Source organism: Pseudonaja textilis, chromosome 9 (genome assembly GCF_049901715.1).
Source record: "Pseudonaja textilis isolate UNSWEBS1 chromosome 9, rPseTex1.2, whole genome shotgun sequence".
In the NCBI taxonomy this organism is placed as follows: Eukaryota; Metazoa; Chordata; class Lepidosauria; order Squamata; family Elapidae; genus Pseudonaja; species Pseudonaja textilis.
The window spans coordinates 4,851,528-4,877,841 of NC_141998.1; the positions used below are offsets into that span (position 1 = coordinate 4,851,528).

The 26,314-nt window shown below is 44.5% G+C and overlaps 1 protein-coding gene and 2 long non-coding RNA genes across 4 annotated transcripts in view; 2 read left to right on the forward strand and 1 right to left on the reverse strand.

The window, feature by feature from the left end:
- The window catches only part of LOC148125015 (uncharacterized), a 26,078-nt gene extending 17,689 nt beyond the window's left edge, over window positions 1-8,389 (forward strand). Inside the window, exons 6-7 of the mRNA XM_087938753.1 lie at window positions 1,492-1,598; window positions 7,492-8,389. Of these exons, the coding sequence (XP_087794879.1) occupies window positions 1,492-1,528 (37 nt within the window). The 3' untranslated portion in view covers window positions 1,529-1,598; window positions 7,492-8,389. The remainder of the gene's footprint in view (window positions 1-1,491; window positions 1,599-7,491) is intronic.
- A 6,806-nt stretch (window positions 8,390-15,195) lies between these two features.
- LOC148125018 (uncharacterized) overlaps window positions 15,196-26,314 on the reverse strand; it is a 16,430-nt gene continuing 5,311 nt past the window's right edge. The window contains exons 3-4 of one of the 2 annotated variants that reach the window (XR_015744613.1): window positions 17,628-17,764; window positions 15,196-15,336 (exon numbers count right to left, since the gene is read on the reverse strand). This is a non-coding gene — a long non-coding RNA (uncharacterized LOC148125018). Of the gene's footprint in view, window positions 15,716-17,627; window positions 17,765-26,314 lie in introns of both variants that reach the window. The other variant, XR_015744612.1, reaches the window with a different exon arrangement.
- Window positions 20,668-24,956, forward strand: LOC148125019 (uncharacterized). Its single transcript, XR_015744614.1, has 2 exons — window positions 20,668-21,841; window positions 22,726-24,956. It is a non-coding gene; the product is annotated as an uncharacterized LOC148125019 (long non-coding RNA).

Genomic DNA, 26,314 nt, shown 5'->3' on the forward strand with positions numbered 1-26,314 from the left:
ATCTACTACAGATCGTTATACGTCCTGCTAGAAAAATGCAAGCAGTCTAGGGAAAAAGGTTTCTAGCTAAGCTTTCCTGTGCCAGCTTCTACTTGCAAAGCTTTAGAGCATTGAAATGTGATTCTGCCCCCCCGCCCACTTTGTGTGTTTGTGAAGGAAGGATACCTAATATTAGTTTAGGCATGCCTCATATCTTGCTGCCCTTTCCAGCCGAAAGAAATGGCGACATATTAGTCATGTGGCTCATTTGGTGCTCATCATTTTTAGTACTCATTGCGCCTCCCAGAACCAGTGAGTAGAGAGGTACCGTTGCATTAATGCTGCCGTAAAGAAGAATGGAAGTCTGAATCTTTTTTCTTTCTTTCTTGCACTTTTAGCGTTCTCTTTGATTTATTTATGTTTCTTCCTTTACATTGGTCTGTATTAATTTTTTTTATTTTGGTTTTAAAATGTTTAATCAAAAAGTATGTAAAAAAAAATCAGAATTATTCTGCTCAATGCTAATGTTTAGAGGCATATGGTCAAAAAGTTTGTAACGGAATTGGGAAAGCCATTTCAGAATTTTTCCAGTGCAAGATGGCAGGATAGCAAACAGCCAAACTTATCATAGCTAAATGTCTGGCTGTAATCTCCCATTCTTGAAGGGGTAGACCAGAGGTCTCCAAACTTGGCAACCTTAAGACTTGTGGACTTCAACTCCCAGAATTCTCTGGCTGGAGAATTCTGGGAGTTGACGTCCACAAGTCTTAAAGTTGCCAAGTTTGGGGAACCCTTTGGGTAGACAGTGGCCCAGGAGAGTCAAACAAGGTCAGTTCTCCATTCTCACTGTCGCCTTCCCTTTCAGAGCTGCCATTTAAGGGGTTATGATTCCAAGGCTGATAGAGCCAACCCTCCACTTCCTGTTTACTGTTTACAGGTGAACCATTTCATGACCATTCAAATGGCTCTGAAGAAAGTCACATGACCATTTCCCACCTTTATAACAGTCGCGATATCCCTTCGGTCATAATTTGGACCCTGGCTTGTATTTATGACGGCTGCCCTGTCCTGGGTTCATGGGGTCCCCTTTTTGCAAGCTTCTGAGAAACCAAGTCCAGGGTGGAAGCCAGGTTCAATTAACAGCGGTGGCAAGAAAGGTCTTGACATGAGGCCCAATTCAGTTCACAACTGTCTTGCTTAGCAACGGAAACGTTGGGATCAATTGAAGTCGTAAGCCAAGGACTTCCTGTAATCCATCTCCTCTGTTGCCCTGCCTTCCTCTCCCACCCCCAGAGCCATCCCACTAAAGGGGACAGTCCCCTCCAATGAAAAGCTTCCAATTAAAGCGGTTTATTGCTGAACAGCCTAGGCACAGGAATCTTCTCGACTAACAGTCAACACCTGCCTGGGGTTAAATAAGGGTCAATGCAGTTCAAGAGGGGCTGGGCCTAGTGCGCTTGTGGCCAGGTAAGGATTCTAGGCATCTGATCCCTCTTTTAACTCCGCCCCCAGATTCTGCCATTCCTTCGCCCACAACAGGAAAAGATGACAGGCAGATCCTCCCAAGAACCAGACTGGACGGAAGGTTCTACTTCCTCCCCTTTGCGACAGGATCAAACGTGAGTGTCCCCTGTGAAGGTGTGAGGGTCGCATTAAGTATTCCTTTGGGCATCTGGCTGGTTCCCAGTACCCCCTCCACCGCCTTCCCCATGGTCTGTTTGGGCCCCACAGTGATCTCAAAGTGTCCGAGGGAGCTGATGTTGTGCTTTACATAGACTGGGGTGGTCGTTAAACTGGGAAAAGAAGAGTGTCGTCATAGCAAGGGGAGTTGTAAGCTACTAATCCCTGGTTGGCACCACAGCAAGAGCATGTGGAAAGAAGAAGCATGGCCTGAAGACTGGCATCTTCTGGCCATTGTGGTAATATATCCATCATATTCTGCAAGTTCTTGTACAGCTTTGTAAGATCTGGGGGTATCACAAACGCTCCTCATGAGGGCAGTAGTGTCTTTATGATGAGAGTTTGATCCTGTTATGATCTGCTAAAGCTCAGAGACCAGGAATCTGTGTGGGAGTTCACAGTACCTATCCGAGCCATTCCCATGAGACCTTTGGTGCCCTGCTTTCTCACGGGAACTTTATCACCTTCGCTGAGGCCTAGCTAGATAATGTTGCTGAGCTAATGTTGAAGTCATTGTTTTGATTTTGTATTTGCATTTTCTTAATAAATACTGCTACCCGGGGGCTCTCGGGGCTGGCAGTTGCTCAGACGTCTTCCCTGCGTCTCCCATCATTTTTCAATTGCCAGTCCACCACAAGTGGTGACCCCGACGTGATAGTTTGGAAGGCTATACGTTTTGGCGTGATAGCTTGAAAGCTATACGTTTCCCGCATCCTATACTCATCGTCGCGGACGTCGACTGGGCCCTCATCTTCTTCGCTGGACGGAGACAGATTCTTTTCGTGAGTATGGGGGAAGGTCTCTCGAAAGCTCAGACAAAGCACCTTAGGGAAATGAGAGAGATCGCTGGGAATAGTTTTAAGTTTGGAGTTCATAGTAGAGGACATGAAGTAGGAAAGAAAGAAATAGAGGACTTATTACAGTATGTTTGGAAACATATTCCGTGTTATCCAGAGGGAGGTAGTATTAAAGTAGAGCGCTGGAGAAAGATAGGGAAATTTTTGCACGAGGAGCCTCGTGCCCCTTCTTCAATTTTGTTAACCTGGAGGGTGGTTATGGATGCATTAGCTACGCATGAACAACCGCTCCTATCACCCCGAAGAAGGTTTGCCGCCTTACAATGCGGTACGTATATTGCCACCGACAGCACCTCCAGATAAATCCAGAGGGCTGTCAGGCACTGAAAATACTTTGTCAGAAGAGAAGAGTTTGCCTTTAAGAGTTCAAGTAGATGCAGTTACTGCAGCTATTCAAGAAGCAACAAATAGAGGGGAATTATCAGGAGATGATTTGGTAGATTTTGGAGTGGAGATTCAACTTAATCCAGTAGAAATTGGTGTGGATGTTGCTTTAAATCAACAGAGAGATAGAATGCCTGAGGAGGGGTTCGTTCTTCTCCCACAGTTAATTTTACAAGCCGTAGGGACCCTCCCTGGCCGCGAAGGTGGTGAGAAGACCTTTACTAACATCAAACAAGGGAACAATGAACCCTATGAAAATTTCATTAGCAGATTGAAAGTGGCTATTGAAGGCAAATTGACAATCAATTTGCCCGGAATGAATTGCTTTTGAAGTTAGCAGTAGAACAGGCAAATGCAGATTGTAAAAAGATCCTGAATCCACTTATTACGTGTGGAAGCGAGAGATCGCTGATTTGATAAACGCATGTAGAAAGGTGGGGAGTCAGACTTTTAACATGGAGACTTTAGTTCTGGCTCTCCAGGCAGGAAATGCTAAAAAAGAAACTTTTTCAATTGCGGGAAGCCTGGACATTTTAAAGCGCAATGTCGGGCTCCTGGGGGGGTCAAAGTCAGCAAAATGAGAGATCAATGGGACAGGGTGTGACCTAAATCAGTAAATCAGCCTATATCAGATGCTCCTACAGTCTTTACTGATGGAGGGAAAGTTTTTGGTGCTTGTGTTTGGAAAGATAAATCTGGAATTTGGCATACAAAAGTGACATCAGAGCAGAAGTCTGCCCAACAGGCAGAACTTGCTGCTGTGGTTTTGGCTTTTCAAAATTTTCAAAATCAGGATTTTAATCTAATAGTGGATTCTTTGTATGTATATAATTTGTTACCCTTTGTAGCAGGTTCTTATTTGTCTCCTGGAATATCACCTAATATTCTACGTTTGCTTTTGTTGTTGCAAGAATGTTTGGAGCAGCGTATGAATGTGTGTTTTATTGCCCATATCCGTAGTCATAGTAATTTACCTGGAATTTTATCACAAGGCAATGCCAAAGCTGACAGTGCTGTAACTTCAGTTCTCACTGTCCAGCCATGGGACAGCCATAGTTATTTTCATCAAAATGCTAAAGCGTTGGCACATCAATTCAAGCTTACTGCTGCAGAAGCTGCTGCCATAATTCAACAATGTCCAACTTGTTCAAAGCAAGGCACGGCTATTCCTATGGGAGTCAACCCCAGGGGTTGAAACCCTCAATGATTTGGCAAATGGATGTTACTCAGTATCCATCATTTGCACCTTGGAAATATATACATGTGACTGTGGATACTTATTCAGGATTTCTAATGGCTACTCCTCAAAGAGGTGAAGCGGTTAAACATGTCATCAATCATTGCATTAAGACATTTTCAGTCGCTGATGCGCCTCAAACTTTAAAAACAGACAATGGTGCGACTTATCGGAGCACAGTCTTTGATCAGTTTTGCAAACAGTGGTCCGTGGAACATAAATTTGGAATTCCATACAATTCCACAGGACAAGCTATTGTGGAGCGTTATAATGGCACGCTCAAGAACATGTTAGCTAAATTAAATAAAAAAGGAGGGAAGCTCCTGGGGCTTCCGGCAATTCAAGATCATTTAAATCTTGCTTTGTATACTTTAAATTTTTAAATTTGTCTGGTAACCCCCTGCGGCGCGGCCAGCAGGCATTTTCTTCCCCTTCTACAGATGCAGTGAGGCCTCGAGTGTTGGTGCGATTCCTTCCGGATCCGGCATGGGTTCCCGCTGAGCTGATTACGTGGGGACGTGGTTATGCAGCAGTAGAACATCTTGGTCAAATTCGTTGGGTTCCTGGTGATGTATCCGGCCTGATCATTCTAGCGCCTTCGCGAGGTGCCAGTGAGGATGTTCCTGATTCTCAGGATGGCGTTCCTGTGGTTCCTGATTCCGTTCCTGAGGTTCCTGATTCTCAGGATGGTGTTTCCGTGGTTCCTGATTCTCTTGATGCCGGCAGTCCAGGCGTGGCGCTGTGAAAGCTGGGAAAAGATGACTGCTTATCTGAGGTTATCAACTTGTATGCAGCAGGTTCCTTTGGGGAATCGGACTAAATTAATCTGCAAACAGCGGCATCTTTTGATTTTTCCAGCATATTGGTCCTGGCATAAGGGTCAAGACATTCTTTACTCGGGACCTGATAAGGATATTATATCTTCAGCCTGTGCTACAACTCTGATTCTGTTTAATGTTTCTGTTTCAGACTATGGACAATATTGGTGTCAATTGGAGTTGCCTAAGTTACTTTACACAACTTCTTTTTCCATTCGTCTTATGCCTCCACGGACTCTAATGCGGAGGCGGAGAGCTGCTATTATCTCAGAAACTAGAGACCTTGGTGATAATTTATCGAAGGAAAATTCCTACATCAAGGACGTTCGGATTGCAGCAAAGAGTTTAAATGTAACTAATTGTTAGCTTTGTATGCATGTACCCACCTTTTGGAATAGCTATGAACTATAGAGATATTCATATTTTAAATAATTTTACTGTTGCTATGTTTTATGATACTGTTGAGAATATTAAGATGTTAAATGAAGAAGTGTCTGAAATTCGCCAAGTTACTTTATGCTTTAGATATAATGTTAGGAGTTTGTGCTTTAATTCATTTACATTGTTGTGTTTTTGTACATAATTATGAGCCTAACATTACAAGAACTGTTCATGATATGGAAGACCGCATAGCTGAACACGAAGCAGGGAAAGATGGCTTCAATAAGTCACTTTGGGCTTTGCTATGGGATTGGCTTCCTGACAGCTCATGGTTACGTTTATTGTTTCAATTAGTTGTAATAATTGTTATTACACTTATTATGTTATGTTGCTGTATTCAATGTATTCCTAATCTATTTCAAATGTGTGCCTCAGCCTTAAAGTGTACGAAACCAAGTTTGCGAGGAACTGTGTATTTTGCCACTGAAACACCCCTATCTTTGAATAAATAAAAAAGGAGGGAATGTGGTAATATATCCATCATATTCTGCAAGTTCTTGTACAGCTTTGTAAGATCTGGGGGTATCCTGGCGCTCCTCATGAGGGCAGTAGTGTCTTTATGATGAGAGTTTGATCCTGTTATGATCTGCTAAAGCTCAGAGACCAGGAATCTGTGCTGGGAGTTCACAGTACCTATCCGAGCCATTCCCATGAGACCTTTGGTGCCCTGCTTTCTCACGGGAACTTTATCACCTTCGCTGAGGCCTAGCTAGATAATGTTGCTGAGCTAATGTTGAAGTCATTGTTTTGATTTTGTATTTGCATTTTCTTAATAAATACTGCTACCCGGGGGCTCTCGGGGCTGGCAGTTGCTCAGACGTCTTCCCTGCGTCTCCCATCATTTTTCAATTGCCAGTCCACCACAGCCATCAGCTGTTAGCATCTCATCAAACCGTGGGGGACTTGGTGCTCGCTGAACTGGGCTGTTTTTGTTGTGGCCCACCAGCGGCTGGCGGAGCTGGCAGCAGAGTCACACAGTGAGGAAGCTGGGGAAGAACCTGGGCCAGTCCTGGAGGCTGAGGAAGGCTCAGATGAGGGCTCTGCGTCAGAGGTAGGGATGGGGCCAGGGCAGTCTAGCAATTATCAGCTGCCTTCGGAGTCGGACAGCAGTGAGGCCGAAGAGCAGCTGGAGCCTGTTCCCAGTGTGCGCATGCACAGAACTGCCAAAAGAAAAGAACAATTATGAACTAAGGGTTGATGTGGGAGTAAAGCCACAGGTGGCCAGTGAATGGCTCCTCCCATAGGGATTAAAAGAGGAGGGGGCTTTTGCAGGAAACAGTTTGTTCATTGCAGCAGTATCAAGATCTGCCTGTGCACCTCAGAAACTCTGTGCTTCCTTGTCAGCACCATGTTTGGAAATATTTACTTGGCAGCTCTCCAAGGTAGATCAGGTAGATAAGGTTGAAAGACTGTTTGCCAGGCCTTTGGCTGAAAGTGAACGCAAGCAATTCACCTTCCTTTAATAAAAGGGGTTTTGCTGGGAGAAAGAGTCCGCTCAGTGCTTTTTGGGGAAGCCTAGCTCAGGACAGTTTTCTCGACAGGCTTTCATTACCAAGCTAGGTAACAGCATCAGTGCTAGAAGGGTTTGCTGTTTGTGTATGTATTGGTGCTTTGCCCTGTCACTGTTGGTGGGGGTGTTCTTACTGGTTCCTCGATTTGCTTGTTGATTAGGCTGGGTGGTTCAAGGAAGCACCGAGAACGCTCCCACCAGCACAGACGGGCAAATCACCATAGATAAACAAAGAGCAAACCCCACACCCTTCTAGCACTGATGATGCTATCTAGTTGGGCAGTGGAGCATCTGCGAGAAAACCACCAAGCCCAGAGAGCACCAAGAACCCCACAGTTCAACCCTGAGCTACAAATAAAACGATTCTCATAAAACGATCGGGGACCCAATGCGGTGTAACTCCCGTAGTAGCAGAGACAACCTGGTGCCCATGGCGTCCATGTTCCTAAAGGCACCTCCCTGGGTGCTGCCGCCTCATCTTCATTTTGCTCTTCAATGTGGAGAAAAGGGAGTCAGAAACTGCCCTCTAGCATCCCCCATCGTCACAATCTTTCTTTTCCAAATTCCCTTTTTTTAAAACCGTAGAAAATAAACCTGGCAGATGGAAGTCGCCCAATGCTCTCATCAGAAGGGTGCCCCACCTGCCCAGAGAAAAGCCTGGGAAAAGGTCAGGAAGGTGACAAAAACAGTTTCCTGGTTAAGCCAGGCAAGCAAAGGCAAACTCAGAGTGGCCTTTAATCTGGAAGAGGTGCGATGCATAAACATTCTTGGATGTTGTCCCTGCCTTGATTAGAGGGTTGCCCACCAAACGCCCACCAACCTTGGCAGCTTTGCTTTCTCACAAAAGCAGTATTATTCCCCAAACCTGGAAACTTTAAGACTTGGGGATTTCAAATTCCCCAGCCAGGCGAGGTTGGTGGGCAACCCTCTCACCAAGGCAGGGACAACATCCAAGAATGCCTGTGCATCTCTCCTCTTCCAGATTAAAGGCCCTTCGGCCATTCTGAGTTTGCCCTTTCTGCCTGGTTTAACCCGTTCAGGAAACTGCTTGAATTCCAACATGGCTAGCGGGGGAATCTTGGGAGTTGAAGTCCACAGGTCTTCAATCTGCCCTGTGCTGTCCCAGCCAGTCTATGGGAATTGGATAGTTACTTAGGAATTATGAGCAGTCCCCTTAAGGGAACGCATCATGGTAAATGTAGTTAAAGGTATCCTGGGAAATGTAGTTCATGTCACGCGGCCACATCTGTAATCCCGATTGGTCACTAATTTGACCCTCGATGGGTTGGGGGAGTTTTCCCTCACTTTTGCCTGAACTCCCTAACTCATGGCAGCTTCTTTCTATCGCTACGAGATGGGTTAGGAGATAACCATCTTTTGCTACAAGACAGATATGCAAAGGATTGGTCATTAGAGAAGAACTTTGTCACAAATGTCAGTTATGAGGATACCTGATGACCCAATAAATGTACTTTGTTATGGACGTCTTGTTGAGTTTATCTATCTGCATCTGCACAGATGAAAAAATCCACTACTGTGCAGAATACAGAAAAGTAAAAGAGACCCCTGCACCACGACATGTTTGAGACCCTCATCCAGAGGGACTGTACCAAGGAGATGCGGGGTGATGCTGGTCCTGATACTTGTATGACGCCAAAGGTAGAATTCTCTAGTAGAATTTGGTTCCCGGACATAACGGGGGAAAAGTTCAAACTGCTGGAAGAATCCATCTTATTCTTGAGCGCTGACGGGATAAGAGAGCGAGTGGAGGTTCCCATCAGGAGGGACGAAGGACAGGATGCGTTCAGATTCCCACCGCTTGAACCGCACACAGGTGGAAACTGACATCCTCCAACAATCTTGGGTTCTGAAGGGGAAGGATAAAAGCTGGAAGTTTTTAGGCTGGTGGTGCTTTCCTCGGGCTTCTCAACCTTGGCAACTTTAGAGTTGAAACTGGCTGGGGAATTCTGGGAATTGAAGTCCGCAGGTCTGAAAGTTGTCAAGGTTGGGAAGCATTTTGCTACTCCCTTGCTGGGAATGAAGTGCCCTGTTCAGCCGTAGCTATACTACGTTGTGCTTTGGTCTTCTCTCTTTGACACTGTTCCCCAACCCCGTTTTCAAAGATGTAAACTCTTCTCACCCCCCTTCCTGCCACAAGACCCTTCCCTTATTTTAAGGAAAAGCTGCTGCACCTCCCCCTTGGAATGCCCGCCACCCAGAGGTGTTCCTAATTCCTGTCCATCTCTGCAGGCCGGGAAATAAACCGTGGCGGAACCTCAGTAACCACCAGGAGGCGAAGAACCAAAGTGACCTACGCCAACTTTTTTGGACCTTTGGTGGCTAAACAGAACACAGACGCTCTGCTCTTACTGCTTTATACGACTCGTGGGGAAGGTTTGGCCGGCTTCCTGTTTTGGATATGGGCACCGTGATGGTTGGCTATGGAAGGGCAAGCCAGGGAATTTGATAAAACGGGTGGGCGAGAGGGGTCTTTCCCCTCTCATTTTCTCCAGGAAGGAAAGGGCGAGGTCAGGCATGCCAGTCAATTTCACGCAGGCATCAATCAGCCCTTGGATTTCAGCTGTGATTGTGGAACCTGCCACACACAGAGAGAGAAACACACACACACAAAATGTAATTCACATAGTTCAAGAAGGACACTGGGGCTATTTTAAAGAGCCTTGGGTTACAGGCACGCCTCAACTCATTTAGTCACCGTTTGAACTTAGAGCGGCCCTGAAAAAGTGACTTGTGCCCCCCAAAAGCATCTTGTTCAGCACCAACCAGAAATGACTGGGGATTATGGGCATTGGAATCCGATGTATGTGGGCAGCATCAGATTGTTAGAAGCTAAACCGCCTTTCTAAATGGATGCAATTGAAAACATGGACACAAGCATCTTAGTTGATGCAACTGGAAGCCAGCTGCTCCCAAACTCAGCCGCTCGTCCCAAACTGGGTGGGAGGTGAGATGGATCCCTGGTGTGACCCAGCAGGTCTCCGCTTGACTCATGACACGCCACCCCTCTACTGCAAAGGATTCCACGCCTCTCCAGAAACAGTGTTTGAAACGGGCCTCCTTCCGTGCGGCATGAAACGATTCAGCCCTGGAAAGCTTTGGGGCCACGTTCCACTGAATTTAGCTTTCCAAACCATTTTTCTCGACTCTCGGGTTCAGATTTTTAAAAGAGCGTAAAGCATTTTGTTTTCCTCAAATATAATACAATAATACTATAAATACAGTAAGTACAATAATGCAATAAATGCAAACTCCCAGCTGCATATGTAGTAATTCGTTAAAAATACTAAAAAAAATACTGTACAATTTGAACTAAAAAGTACAATTCAGATTTTTAAAAGTCTGCAGAACATTTTATTTTCCTTCTTTAAATACATTCCATACCAGCCATATAGATAGTTCCAATGTTAAATCATAAATAAGTTGGTCACCTTTGGAGAGACAGCGATAGCTTTTTCCTGACCTCCTATTCTAGGCGGCGCACCTGGCTCTCCAAGGCCCGGATTCTGTGCGGCAGGATTAGACTGTCCTGCTTCACTTGCCAATTTTGCTTTTGTGCTTCAGCCATTTTCTCCGTCATCTTGGAGAGGTTCTCCGGGGAGCGGAGACCTGGTCCAGGCATGGGCAGTTTGGCCGAAAGGCCCTGAAACTCAACTGGTTGATCTTGAAAAAAGCTCCCTCCCTATCCCGCCCGCCTCCATTCTGTCTCTGCCACGGGGACCAACTTCTATACATCACAATTCATTAGCTATGGCTCTTCCTTCCTTTCTCCTGTTCCAGGATGCAGATCGGCCTCTCCAAGGCCCGGATTCTGTGCCTCAGGATTAGATTGTCCTGCTTCAGTTGCCTGCTTTGCTTCTCCTGCTTTGCAATTGTCACCAGCATTTTGGAGAGGTTCTCCAGGGACCGTAGAGCTGGTCCAGGCATAGGGTGGGATGCTGTTGTGCCTAGGAAATGAACAACTCCTCCTCTTCTAGGGTGCAGGCTCGGCGCTCCAGTATTTGACGCTTATGGTGAATTTCCAGGTTGGCTTTCTGCAGTTTGGACGAAAGGCCCTGAAACTCAACTGGTTGATCTTGAAAAAAGCTCCCTCCCTCCGCCCGCATTCTGTCTCTGCCACGGGGACCAACTTCTATACATCACAATGGATTCTCTATAGCAATTTCTTACCTTTGCCCTCTGAAGGCTGGAGACTTGGCTGTCCGGCTCCACGATTCTCCCCTGCAGCACCACGTTTTCCTGCTGGTTGATCTTTTCGAGTTCGGCCAGCTCCTGGATACGTTGCTGCAGCTGCAGCTGCAGCTTGCACCTCTCCAGCTGGGCCAGCCTCTCCATGACCCTGGTGAATTTCTCCAGTGATCAGAGACCCGGTCCTGGGAGATGGGGGCTGAGGGCTGGCCCTGGTTGTGCCTAGAAAATGAACCTCATGTAGAATTCTGGGATCGGCACTCTCCATAAATAATATTTTCTCTGGCCCTCACAGTGTATTTTCTATAGCAATTTCTTACCTTTGCCCTCTGAAGGCCAGAGACTTGGGACTCCAGCTCCACGATTCTCCCCTGCAGCACCACGTTTTCCTGCTGGTTGATCTTTTCAAGTTGAGATGGATCCCTGGTGTGACCCAGCAGGTCTCCGCTTGACTCATGACACGCCACCCCTCTACTGCAAAGGATTCCACGCCTCTCCAGAAACAGTGTTTGAAACGGGCCTCCTTCCGTGCGGCATGAAACGATTCAGCCCTGGAAAGCTTTGGGGCCACGTTCCACTGAATTTAGCTTCCCAAACCATTTTTCTCGACTCTCGGGTTCAGATTTTTAAAAGAGCGTAAAGCATTTTGTTTTCCTCAAATATAATACAATAATACTATAAATACAGTAAGTACAATAATGCAATAAATGCAAACTCCCAGCTGCATATATAGTAATTCGTTAAAAATACTAAAAAAAATACTGTACAATTTGAACTAAAAAGTACAATTCAGATTTTTAAAAGTCTGCAGAACATTTTATTTTCCTTCTTTAAATACATTCCATACCAGCCATATAGATAGTTCCAATGTTAAATCATAAATAAGTTGGTCACCTTTGGAGAGACAGCGATAGCTTTTTCCTGACCTCCTATTCTAGGCGGCGCACCTGGCTCTCCAAGGCCCGGATTCTGTGCGGCAGGATTAGACTGTCCTGCTTCACTTGCCAATTTTGCTTTTGTGCTTCAGCCATTTTCTCCGTCATCTTGGAGAGGTTCTCCGGGAGCGGAGACCTGGTCCAGGCATGGGCAGTTTGGCCGAAAGGCCCTGAAACTCAACTGGTTGATCTTGAAAAAAGCTCCCTCCCTATCCCGCCGCCTCCATTCTGTCTCTGCCACGGGGACCAACTTCTATACATCACAATTCATTAGCTATGGCTCTTCCTTCCTTTCTCCTGTTCCAGGATGCAGATCGGCCTCTCAAGGCCCGGTTCTGTGCCTCAGGATTAGATTGTCCTGCTTCAGTTGCCTGCTTTGCTTCTCCTGCTTTGCAATTGTCACCAGCATTTTGGAGAGGTTCTCCAGGGACCGTAGAGCTGGTCCAGGCATAGGGTGGGATGCTGTTGTGCCTAGGAAATGAACAACTCCTCCTCTTCTAGGGTGCAGGCTCGGCGCTCCAGTATTTGACGCTTATGGTGAATTTCCAGCTTGGCTTTCTGCAGTTTGGACGAAAGGCCCTGAAACTCAACTGGTTGATCTTGAAAAAGCTCCCTCCCTCCCCTCCCCGCCCGCATTCTGCCTCTGCCACGGAGACCAACTTCTATACATCACAATGGATTCTCTATAGCAATTTCTTACCTTTGCCCTCTGAAGGCTGGAGACTTGGCTGTCCGGCTCCACGATTCTCCCCTGCAGCACCACGTTTTCCTGCTGGTTGATCTTTTCGAGTTCGGCCAGCTCCTGGATACGTTGCTGCAGCTGCAGCTGCAGCTTGCACCTCTCCAGCTGGGCCAGCCTCTCCATGACCCTGGTGAATTTCTCCAGTGATCAGAGACCGGTCCTGGGAGATGGGGGCTGAGGGCTGGCCCTGGTTGTGCCTAGAAAATGAACCTCATGTAGAATTCTGGGATCGGCACTCTCCATAAATAATATTTTCTCTGGCCCTCACAGTGTATTTTCTATAGCAATTTCTTACCTTTGCCCTCTGAAGGCCAGAGACTTGGGACTCCAGCTCCACGATTCTCCCCTGCAGCACCACGTTTTCCTGCTGGTTGATCTTTTCAAGTTGAGATGGATCCCTGGTGTGACCCAGCAGGTCTCCGCTTGACTCATGACACGCCACCCCTCTACTGCAAAGGATTCCACGCCTCTCCAGAAACAGTGTTTGAAAGCGGGCCTCCTTCCGTGCGGCATGAAACGATTCAGCCCTGGAAAGCTTTGGGGCCACGTTCCACTGAATTTAGCTTCCCAAACCATTTTTCTCGACTCTCGGGTTCAGATTTTTAAAAGAGTGTAAAGCATTTTGTTTTCCTCAAATATAATACAATAATACTATAAATACAGTAAGTACAATAATGCAATAAATGCAAACTCCCAGCTGCATATATAGTAATTCGTTAAAAATACTAAAAAAAATTTGTACAATTTGAACTAAAAAATAACAATTCAGATTTTTAAAAGTCTGCAGAACATTTTATTTTCCTTCTTTAAATACATTCCATACCTGCCGTATAGATAGTTCAAATGTTAAATCGTAAATAAGTTGGTCACCTTTGGAGAGACAGCGATAGCTTTTTCCTGACCTTCTCCTATCCTAGGCTGCGCACCTGGCTCTCCAAGGCCCGGATTCTGTGCGGCAGGATTAGACTGTCCTGCTTCACTTGCCAATTTTGCTTTTGTACTTCAGCCATTTTCTCCGTCATCTTGGAGAGGTTCTCCGGGGAGTGGAGACCTGGTCCAGGCATGGGCAGTTTGGCTGAAAGGCCCTGAAACTCAACTGGTACATCTTGAAAAAAGCTCCCTCCCTACCCCACCCATCCCGCCCGCCTCCATTCTGTCTCTGCCACGGGGACCAACTTCTATACATCACAATTCATTAGCTATGGCTCTTCCTTCCTTTCTCCTGTTCCAGGATGCAGATCGGCCTCTCCAAGGCCCAGATTCTGTGCCTCAGGATTAGATTTTCCTGCTTCAGTTGCCTGCTTTGCTTCTCCTGCTTTGCAATTGTCGCCAGCATTTTGGAGAGGGTCTCCAGGGACCGTAGACCTGGTCCAGGCATAGGGTAGGATGCTGTTGTGCCTAGAAAATGAACTGAAGATGAAGCCCCAAGTTTAGTACATCGGGAGGGGTGCTCGTATTTCGCTCACTTCCTCGCATCTTCTCAGCGTGCAGTTGAAACCAACCGGACACAAAACAGATTGTTTTGATGGTTTAATATAGGAATCACTGAGCCGGAATAAATTAAGAGCTGGCCGGCTTCTGGTCCTTTACACTCTTTCTATTCTCTGCCTTATTCATTGACCTGGTCTTGTTTCTTGTCAAAGTGGGGAGCTGGCTGTTCGGAGTTGGGCCGCCTACATCCTTCCATGTTGCAACCTTCTGTCCTGGGCTTCATAGATCATGTATGATTTTTGAAATCAATATATGGGCCAATACTTCCTCTCACAAACTCCCATCTTCGTTACAGGGAGAATAGAAATGAATGTACTCCCTTTTCCACTTCACAATGCATATTTTAAATCCAGCTCCTTTGGCTTGGTTAGCATCACAATGCAAAAGCTACTTCAAATCCTTGGTTTCTTAAAGCAGAATTGCAACCTAGCCTCATTTGGATTACAATTCTCTCCATTTAAGAAGCACATTCTCTTTCTCTGCAGAAGGAGATACCAGCCAGAATGGAGCAGGGCAGACACTTTCCCAGCTAAACAAAATATTACCTGCACCCACCAGCAAAGACCAAATTCTTTCCATCTTGGTCTGATCTATTGCTCAGTCCGGCATTTCCACGTATCCTAAAACTCTCATGGATGCGTCCACTATTGCCTGTTCTCCCTTCTAAATCCCAAGGCATAAGGGGGAAACATCGCAATTTCAAGCAGAAACAGGATCTTCTTTTAAAGTCTGGGGACTCTGCATTTCCCTAAAGACCTTCTATTTTAGCAGACTCTCATAAGGATTCCATATATCTCCACAAAAAGTTTTTCAAATGGGCATCCTTCCGTGCGGCATTAAATGATACAGCCCTGGAAAGCTTTGGTACTATGTTCCATTGAATTGAGATTTTCAAACAATTTTTTTCAACTCGGGTTCAGATTTTTCAGTCTGCAAAACATTTCATTTTCCTTATTTAAATACAATACAATAAATATATTCAAACAGCCACATATATAGTTATCTTTTAAAAATACTAAAAAAATACAATTTCAATGAAAAAAAATACAGTGTCATCTGTGAAGTGATACAATTACATGCACCAAATGGGGGAAGACAAAGGGAGGGGCAGAGAGAGAGAGAAAAGAAGAGAATATCAAATTTATTTAATTAAAAGGAACACTGAACAATTAAAATAAAATAAACAAGAAGACCTTTTACATTCCGCAAAGTAGGGATTTCCCAATGGGAGGCTGTTCTGTTTACACCATTTGTTCTGTCCGCAAAAGGATCAAAAAAGATTCATGGGAGTGAATATATTAGCAATATCCTTTTTGCTAGGAAGAATCCCAAGGCCTTTCAGTTCATTTCAGTTCAATTCCAAGAAAACAAACGCAGGTCTCATTTGCCTTGCTTTGGTTCCTCTTTGAATCTCTCAGGCCTTGCTGATATTCTGCTGAAGAATATTCAAAGCCCATGACTCTCAGTGATGTCTGAGGGGAGGTTGGTGGAATCAAGACAAACATGGGGGAAAGGGACAAACAGTTTGCACAACAAGCTACCTTTGTGGGTGTTAGGTATAACATAGGTTACCTAACGTAGTTTCGGTAAGATAATATATATAAACTATCATTGTTAGTTTAAGTGTGTGTCACTTTAAAACTGCAAAGCATGTATTTTGGGTGTGGTGTGACACCACCATAAGAGGGAGCAAGAGATGCTGACGTGAGGCTGACAGTTTGCTGGCAATTACTGACAATTACTGGATTGGATTACATTGTATGGTTTGTTAGCTGCGTATTTCCCTACTGAAGAATTGCTGAAGGAAAAGAGGAGTTTCTGAGCTCTGCATATCTCTCTACTGCGAGGAGATATATCACCGGACTGATATTTGTAAGTGTACTGACCTCTCTTTTTCGACACTGGAATTTGCAAATTAATACTCCCTGGACGGACTGAACTAAGTGAATGATATATGGACTGTTTTGACTATGCTTTAACTCTTGCTGGAATAAAACTATTTAATAGGCACTGTGTATTTGGTTTACTGAGTGTAAGCTACAAAAACACTTATCTCACATATTTTGCCTGCCTGCCTGACTGCCCTGCAGAATCTGCTAGGGTATATCCCTAACAGTGGGTCTCAATAATCTCACTTTTTTCAAAACATAGCAGCTGTAAAGGTTTTATTTAATGTTATATTAAACCAAAGTGTTTTCTATCACTTGGACCCCCAAGGCCCTGAAAGGCCACCCACCCCACCCAAATATAATGTTTCCAAGCCTAGGGAGAGCAATCTGCTATTTCTACCCCACCCCAGCTGAAATTTGGGGGGATGGGACAGTGCTTTAAGGGGAAAGACAATTTCATCTCAACATGAAATCACCTTGTCTGCTTTGTAAAGAGACCTCTAAGAGGGTTCTATTTCTTTTCCTTAATTAGTGCTTTGGATGGTTTTTATCAGGCTGTGCAAAGCTACTTTGTGCATTTTTACAGTTCAAAACTGCTTTTCTTGCTCTTATCATTTGTGCTGGCACTTAGTAAAATACAAACCCACCTTTACAGAGAGGAAACACAGATGTGGAAGAGAACCAACAGGTACAAAACTGCATCATGCAAGGTCTATTTTTCAGAGCGTTGCAACCATCACCTAATGGTTACCCCACCCCAAAGTAAATGCACTTATTGTGCCTGGGTGTATGTAGCAATGAGCAGCTTTATTAAACCAAAGGCTTGGCTCTACTGTTTCTATTTCCTTAAATTGTCAGAGCTGCACACTCTAACACAGCATTTCTCAACTTCTGGCAACTTTAAGATGCATGGACTTCAATTCCCAGAATTCCCCAGCCAGCAAGTTGGGTAGATAGATAATGGTGAAAGCATCAGGCTAGAAATCAAGAGACTGGAAACTCTAGTCCCGCCCTAGGCATGAAAGCCAACTGAATGGCAGTCTCCCCCATCCCAAAGATTCCCAGGTTCTTGTGGAGAAGAGGACGGGGAGGAAGCATTAGGCGTGTTTGCCACCTTGACTTATTTATAGAAATAATAAAGGCGGGATATAAATCCATAAACACATAGACAGGTAAGCAAGCAAGCTCTGCTCTTTGGACGTTGCATTATTTCTTCCTGCAATAACTCGTAGAGCCATGCATTGGATTGTCTAGAAAGATGATTGCTATTGTATTAATTCCTATTGTACCAGAACTGAATCCAGTAGTTTGTAGAGCTAAAAGGTCACTGATTAATCTCACATCTATCACAAACAGGAGCAGACCCCACATTCTTTCAGGGATCAGTATCCAAGACTCCACACTTCATGGAAGGGCAGTCCTACATCTGAATAAGTCCAGCATCCTATCCTTACTTACCAACGGTGCCGGCTTTGGGGTGCGGTGTCACTAGTGGTGTTACTGGTCACTGTGATTTGGATTGCTCCTTGACGCCTTACAGACGCCCTTGTTATTCTAAACCGCCTCTTCAATCTTCCCCAGAGGGATCGCTCATTCTGGAGGAGAGAGAGACACACACACACTGTGAGAGAGGAAGCAGCCAAAAGGAAATGAGACAATCCTTCCCTTAGTCCCAAAGACTCATCTCAGAGCAGCCTCCTCCAACTTGCTGAGCTTCAGAACGGCCCTGACTTCGAGTCCCAGAATCCCAAGTCTGTTAACTGGGAATAGCGAGACTCGTGCTCACAATCCCACAAAGCAAACCAACACTCCACTTAACTGAGAGCCGGGCAGAAAGAGAAAGCGCTTGGGCCAACCCAACCTAGACGATTCCTTTCAGACATTCTCTCTCTCTCTGCACGTTAGAGCCAAGAGCAACTTCTCCAGTCCTTCTTTAAAGTTTTCATGAAGCGGGGACGAAGTTTATGAAACAACACACGGCCTTCCTATCCCTCTCAAAATGTTTAAACTCCTTGAACCCTCCAGTATTTGCATCAAAACATTGGTACAAATTTGCTGGATCAGAGCCAAGCTCCTTCCTGTGGGTAATTCCCAGCATCTCTGGGCTGCCTTCAGTGCAAAAGGAAACCCGCCACTCCAGCGCTTGGATCTGTTTAGGCTTCGATTCTCATTGTCTCTTCCCACTGATCACCCTACTTAGAGCAAATTACAGGAAGTCCTCAACTTACGTCCAGAATGGAGCCCAACGTTTCAGTTGTTAAGTGAGAAATGTGTTAAGGGAGTTCCTCCCCCTGTTTTATGACCTTTCTTGGCACTGCCCCCTGCAGTTATTAAGTTAGTCACACGGTTGTAAAGGGGATCTGCCTTCCCCGTTGACTTTGCTTGCCAGCAGGTTTCAAAAGGGGATCCCATGACCTCCTGGGACACTGCAACCGCCATAAATACGAGCCAAACACTGGAATTTGTATTCTGTGACCATGGGAATGCCGCAACGGTCCTTAGTGTAAAAACTGGTCATAAGTCACTTTTTTCAGGGCCTTTGTAACTTCGAACACTCTCTGAATGAACTAAGGACCAGCTGCATAAGTTGGTCCAACTTATTTGGACAGCACCTCAGAGGTATTCAGGAGGTTCTGACCAGTTCTTGAGAACTGGTAACAGATATTTTGAGTAGTTCAGAGAACCAGCAAATCCCACCTCTGACTGGCCCCGCCCCCATCTATTCTCCGCCTCCTGAGTCCCAGCTGATTGGCTGGGTCTTCTTTGGTTGCCCTGCACAGGAGAACAGAGCTGGAAAGCAGGTTAGTGGGATGGGGAGGGAAGGGGGATTTTACAGGAACCTTCCCCTGCCATGCCCATCAAGCCACGCCCACAGAACCAGTAGTAAAATAAATTTAAAATGCCACCACTACAGGACCCCACTTGTCCAGCTACGGGTTTGCCATTCTCGTGGTAGAGAGGTCGAACAGCAGTGGTTGAACAAGCAGAGATCAGTGCGTTGACTGTTCACAGTAAACCAAAATTCTATATAAACCAATAAATTCCTCTTATGGCAACACAACCTCTCTCTCTTTCTCTCTCTCCCTCTCTTCCTCCCTCCTTCCCTCTCTCTCCCTTCTTCCCTCTCTCTCTCTTTCATGCCCATGGCCCAGTCTGAGATCTGCCCCCTGCTTGTCCTTCAAGGAGTCCTTGGCTTATGACCACAATGGAGCTCCAAATTACCGTGGCTAAGCACAACTCTTGTGTGTGTGTGCGGGGGGGGGGGGATTGCTCTGTTTTGCAAGCTTTTCTCCCCCCATACTTGCCAGTTGAATCACTGCAGTTGTTAAGTTAGTGGCATGGTTGCTAAGTGGCTTTCCTTGTCAGAAGGTCCCCAAAAGGGATCACATGATCCTGGGACATTGTACCCGTCATAAATAGGAACCAGTTGCTAAGTGTCCGGATTTAGATCACCTCTCCATGGGGAGGCTGCAATGATCATGTGAAAAATTGATCATAAACCATTTTTACCTGTGCCCTTGTAATTTTGAATAGTGACTAAATGAATGGCTATTAAGTTGAGGACTATCTGTAATGGAACTGAAGCATCAGAACAGAATTCAAATCAGAGGTGGGATTTGCACCTATTTACTAGAAACGGTTGCTGCAGCATCGAATCATGGAGCTGGAGAGCCAAGTCTCCAGCCTTCAGAGGGCAAAGGTAAGAAATTGCTATAGATAATACATTGTGAGGGCCAGAGAAAATATTATTTGTGGAGATTGCCGATCCCAGAATTCTGCATGAGGTTCATTTTCTAGTCACAACCAGGGCCAGCCCTCAGCCCCATCTCCCAGGACCAGGTCTCTGATCACTGGAGAAGCTCTCCAGGGTCATGGAGAGGCTGGCCCAGATGGAAAGGTGCAACCTGCAGCTGTAGCAACGTATCCAGGAGCTGGAGAGCCAAGTCTCCAGCCTTCCGAGGGCAAAAGTAAGAAATTGCTATAGAGAATCCATTGTGATGTGTAGAAGTTGGTCCCCGTGGCAGAGGCAGAATGTGGGCGGAGGGGGAGCTTTTTTCAAGATCAACCAGTTGAGTTTCAGAGCCGTTCGGCCAAACTGCAGAAAGCCAACCTGAAAATTCACCAAATTTCAAACACCGGCGTGCCAAGGCTGACCCTGGAAGAGGAGAAGTTTTTGGCACAACAGCCAGCCACCCGACACCTGTCAGCACCGGGTCTCCAATCCCTGGAGAAGATCTCCAGGGTCATGGAGAGGCTGGCCCAGCTGGAGAGGTGCAACCTGCAGCTGCAGCGACGTATCCAGGAGGTGGAGAGCCAAGTCTCCAGCCTTCAGAGGGCAAAGGTAAGAAATTGCTATAGATAATCCATTGTGATGTATAGAAGTTGGTCCCCGTGGCAGAGACAGAATGCAGGCGGAGGGAGGGAGCATTTTTCAAGATCAACCAGTTGTGAACTGTGATTAAGAGATTGATGCCAAGGGGCTGAATGAGACGGGGATTCAAGAGGACTCCTGTTTAAGGCACCTTTAAATTGGTTTTAACTCTTATGATTCTCAGAGGAGACAAAGTATGCTTTTTATTTGCATTTATTTTTATGCCTTTATTATTTTTACAAACGCAGGTAGTCCTTGACTTATGACCACAGTGATTCCAAAATTTCTGTTGCTAAGAAGGCAGTGAAGTGATTTTTGGCACATTTTAGGACATTTTTTGCCATAATTGACAAACAACTCACTGCAGTTGTTAAGTAAATCATGCAAGTAAATCAGACTTTGCCTTTGGGAAGCCAGATGGGAAGCTTACAAATAATGGCCACATGATCCCAGGACAATGGAATTGTGATAAATACATGATGTTTGCAAGCACCTGAATTTTGACCACATGACCCATGGGGATGCTGCAAAGAGCGTAAATGTAAAAACTGGTCCAAAGTCACTTTTTCCGGTGCCGTTGTTAACTTAGGACTGTCATGAATGAATGGTTGTAAGTCAAGGACTACCACCCAAGGGGGTGAACATATCCAACACACCTTCCTCCTCCTATTTTCCCTGCAACAACAACCCTGTGAAATGAGGTGGGCAGAGAGAGCGCCACTGGCCCAAGGTCACTCAGCTGGCTTTCATGGATAAAGCAGGACTTGAACTCACAATCTTTTGCTTTCTAGCCTGATGCTTTAACCACTAGACCAAACTGGCTCTCTTTTGGGAGCCAAACTCCTGATTCCCAAATGGGACAATACAGTGAGAAGAGTAGAGTATGCTTGCTAAACTGAACTATAAGCATGGACTCCTTTCATGTGGCTGCAACTACCAGTGTGTAGTCAGTGAATACTACATAGGGTTGGATCTGTGGCCAAATCGAATAATGCAACATTTGAAAGTTATGTAGGCCGTCTCCAGGCTTCTATTACTTTCACTGGGAAAGAAATATAACAAGGCTGAAGTTGTAGTTGTATGGAAAAGAATGTGGCTAGAATGGTTACAGAATACTATTTATTGGTAAAAAAAAATGTATCCATTGCCTCCTAATAGTTGATTTCAAGTGGATTCCAATGTTGTTGACACCCAGTCCTTTTTCCTAGGAGCACAGCCAGCCTCTCTACTGGGACCTGCCCCGGGTCTATTAAATCCTCCCATTTCAGCAGATATCATTCAAGCAACACGGCATCTTCAGGTAGAGAATTCACTGGCTTTCTCTGATGGGTTTCTTAGTTGCCAGGCGGTGATATCCTGATATTTTTTCCTTCTCTTGATAAGGGACAATTTGGGGATTTTACCTCTACAAAAAGATTCAGGTTACAAGGTGATTCTGGTCACTTCTGATCTTGTGCCAAGAACTTTATATTTTGGAAACAGGAACCGGTCCGTTCTCTCTTAGGCCGAAACTCAGCCAGAGGTGAGGTAAAAACCCTCTGGAAATCTCCATCGCTCAGCCTGATATTTCAGGCACCTGGCTTTAACTCCTTCCGGCTTTGATAAAAGTGGAGGCACGGATGATTTTTAGCTACAGGGAGAAGATGCAGCAACGGCAAAGGCGAAACAGCACAAATATATGGCCTGAACTCTTCATTTCCTGTGTTTTATTTCTCTCCCAAGACTGTCACAAGACTCGTTGTGCAGGTGCTCATGCGCATTGTGTCAGAAGGTGCACGTTTATGCTTAACCTGCATAAAATGCTTCAAGTGTGACAGAAAAGGGAAGTTAGAAGTTGGGTTATTCAACCTTAAAAGGAAGAGCTGTACATCTGAGTAGTGACTTAGCATTTAATTGTCCATGGCATTTAGTGCCAGTGTTAAAGAGCCGATGCAGAAGGCATAAAGCGGAGCTGATTGACTAGGAAGTGGGTAAAGGCTTGAGGTCCTCTCCACCTAAAAGAGCCCCCTGGGTGGTTCAGAGTTCCAAAGAATGATAAGGAAAGTGAACTAGGCTCATACAAAGGTACCACTTGCAGCGTTAGGGAACGTGCTGGTTGGCCTCGGACAGCGTGGTCATTATCCGAGGAGAGTCATTTGAGCTCATTCTCGGCCAAGTAATTCCAGTGCTTTTCTCTGCTTTTAGGGAGGAGAGAAGCAGCGTGTTTTTACTGGCATTGTCACCAGTCTTCATGATTATTTTGGCGTGGTGGATGATGAAGTTTTTTTCCAGCTAAGGTGAGTAGAACCGGAGCAGCAGAGACAGAAGCGGGCCTCAAATGGCTGCTCGAGGACAGTGTGACGTTGCCACTCTTCAGCCTTGCGTGAGCCTTGAAAGGAGCAGTAAAGGGGCTGCGTCTCAGGTCTGAGGATCACCCACGCCTGGCTGCTTATCGCTGTTGCTTCCGCTGTTGGAATTGGGTGTAATCTACTACAGATCGTTATACGTCCTGCTAGAAAAATGCAAGCAGTCTAGGGAAAAAGGTTTCTAGCTAAGCTTTCCTGTGCCAGCTTCTACTTGCAAAGCTTTAGAGCATTGAAATGTGATTCTGCCCCCCCGCCCACTTTGTGTGTTTGTGAAGGAAGGATACCTAATATTAGTTTAGGCATGCCTCATATCTTGCTGCCCTTTCCAGCCGAAAGAAATGGCGACATATTAGTCATGTGGCTCATTTGGTGCTCATCATTTTTAGTACTCATTGCGCCTCCCAGAACCAGTGAGTAGAGAGGTACCGTTGCATTAATGCTGCCGTAAAGAAGAATGGAAGTCTGAATCTTTTTTCTTTCTTTCTTGCACTTTTAGCTTTCTCTTTGATTTATTTATGTTTCTCCCTTTACATTAGTCTGTATTAATTTTTTTTATTTTGGTTTTAAAATGTTTAATCAAAGTATGTAAAAAAAAATCAGGAGAATTATTCTGCTCAATGCTAATGCTAATGTTTAGAGGCATATGGTCAAAAAGTTTGTAACGGAACTGGGAAAGCCATTTCATAATTCCTTTATAGAAAGTCGAGGCCAAACAATACAAGCAATGGCTCGTACTATGTTGTCAGATTCAGGATTACCTGAAACTTTGTGGGGAGAAGCAATAATGTGTAGTAATCATATATTGAATAATGTTGTTAACTCAACAACAGGTGAATTACCATTCACACGGTGGCATGGTAGAAAACCTCACCTAAGCTACATGCACACATTTGGAGCACCAGCATGGGTGCATATTCCTACACAACTGAGACATAAGGGGCTGCATAGGGCTAAAAGGTTACTCTTTGTAGGTTATGAATCTAATCACAAATCATACAGATTCTGGGAAAAAGGTACATCTAGCTGTAGTGCTAGTGCACAATTCCTTGAACATGTAGGATGGGAAAAAACTGGAGCAAGATTCAAGTAAGGATGTAATCATAGAAACCTACAAAAGACCAAAATAACATATCAGTAATAAGAGTACAATTAAAGAGGAAGTACAGGAAGAGCACATAGGACCAGAACAGGAAGAAATAGATAACCAGGAACAGGTAGTACATGAAAGTCCACCTGTAAGCCCTGTAATACCTAGACATTCAACACGTGAAACCAGACCACCAGACAGGTACCAAGCAAGTGTAGTTTGCCAAGTTAGTAAAGTTCCAACTACTGTTGAAGAACTTGGAATATATCCTGCAAAGGATTAAGAGAATTGGCATAGAGCGATGGAGAAGGAACTAAATTCATTGAAACAAATGGAAGTTTATGAAAATGTTAAATTACCTCCAGGTGAAAAGTCCATTGGCTGTAAATGAATATTTAAATTAAAAACAGGTAAAAATGGGACTCTTACCCATAAGGCTAGGTTGGTAGCTCAAGGATTTAATCAAACTGCATGTGATTATGATGAAGTATTTGCACCGAGTCTAAAAGCAAGAACCCTGAGAGCAGCTTTAGTGTGGGCAGCTAAGAAAAACTATATCATAAATCACTTAGATGTAGAAACTGCTTATCTGCATGCACCATTGCAGCACACTATATACCTAAAGAAACCTGTAGGAATTAAGGATGATAAAACAGATAATGACTGTTAGAAGCTTAAAAAGAGTCTCTATGGATTAAAACAATCTGGTTATGAATGGAACCAATATATTGTTAAGGAGTTAAACAATAGGGTTTAAAGCAGGTTTAGCTGATCCATGTGTATTTAAGAAAGAGACAAATGGAACAGTGTCATTGTTATTGTTGTTTACTGATGATATTGCCTTAATTACAAAAACTAATAATGAAGCTACTGAAATAATATTATTAGGTAAGAGGATAAAATTAAAGCAATTAGGAGAGATAAAACAGTATCTAGGATTAACAATAAATAAAACCAAAGGTGGCTATAAGATATCTCAAGAGGATAAGATTTATCAATTACTAAAAACATACAAGTTGGAAGTTTGTAAACCGGCAAAAACTCCAATGAGTCAGGAATTTGGCCACACTGATGCTCAAAGTCCAAAATTCAATAAGACTATCAATCGCTAATTGGTAGTTTATCGTACATTAGTAATTGGTCAAGGCCAGATATTGCCTATAGCGTTAATCAATTGGCAAGATTCAAGGCTGAACCTACTGAACGACACTGGCAAGCGACAAAGTGTATCTTAAGATATCTTAAAAGGACTATGTGTTGTATTTGGAGCCAAAAGATGATTTGATTTTAAGTGCATACGCTGACGCAGGTTTTGCAACAGACATAAACACTAGGAAATCAACTTCAGGAATGGCTATACTGTTAGGAAAAGCACTGATTGGTTGGAGGTCAATTAGACAGCAACACATATGTCCACAATGGAAGCAGAATTTTCATGTCTATCTTTATTATGTAGTGATTTAATTCTGTATAAACAGTTGTTATTGGATATGGGAATAACTTAATATTTCCATTGTAGTATATGAGGACAATCAAGCAGCCATACGGATGGCTACAAATATTGCTGTGAAAATGAGATCTAAGCATACGGATCTTAGGTATCTGAATGTAAGGCAATCTGTAAAAAATGGTTTAATAAAACTGGAATATTGTATGACTGAAGAAAATATTGCTGATCAATTTATGAAAGCCCAAGGTTCAGTCAAACACAAAGAAAGTTGTGATGACTATGGGTTAAGGTTGTAAATAGATATATATATTATTATATTACCCAAAAGGGGAGTATGTTAGGAATAACAAGGCATGTAATTTTGGGTGCGGTTGTGAAACCGCCATAAGAGGGAGCAAGAGAACCTGCTGGATTGCTGTTTTGCTAACTGCGTGTTCCCTGCTGCTGAGTTTTTGAACGTCGAAGGAAGAAAGGAGGTTTGACTTCTTCGTATCTCTACTGCGAGGAGATATATTACTGGACTGATATTTGTAAATATACTGGCCTCTTTTTCGACACTGGACTTTGCAACTGAATAATCTCCGGATGGACTGAACTAGTCAATGATATATGGACTGTTTGACTATGCTAAAACTCTTACTGGAATAAACTATTTAACTAGCACAGTGTATCTGTTTTACTGAGTGTAAGCTACAAAAAGGTTTATCTCACATATTTTGCCTGCCTGCCTGACTGCCGTGCACATTCTGCTAGGGTGTATCCCTAACAATCCCGATTGGTCACTAATTTGACCCTCGATGGGTTGGGGGAGTTTTTCCTCACTTTTGCCTGAACTCCTTAACTCATGGCAGCTTCTTTCTATCGCTACGAGATGGGTTAGGAGATAACCAT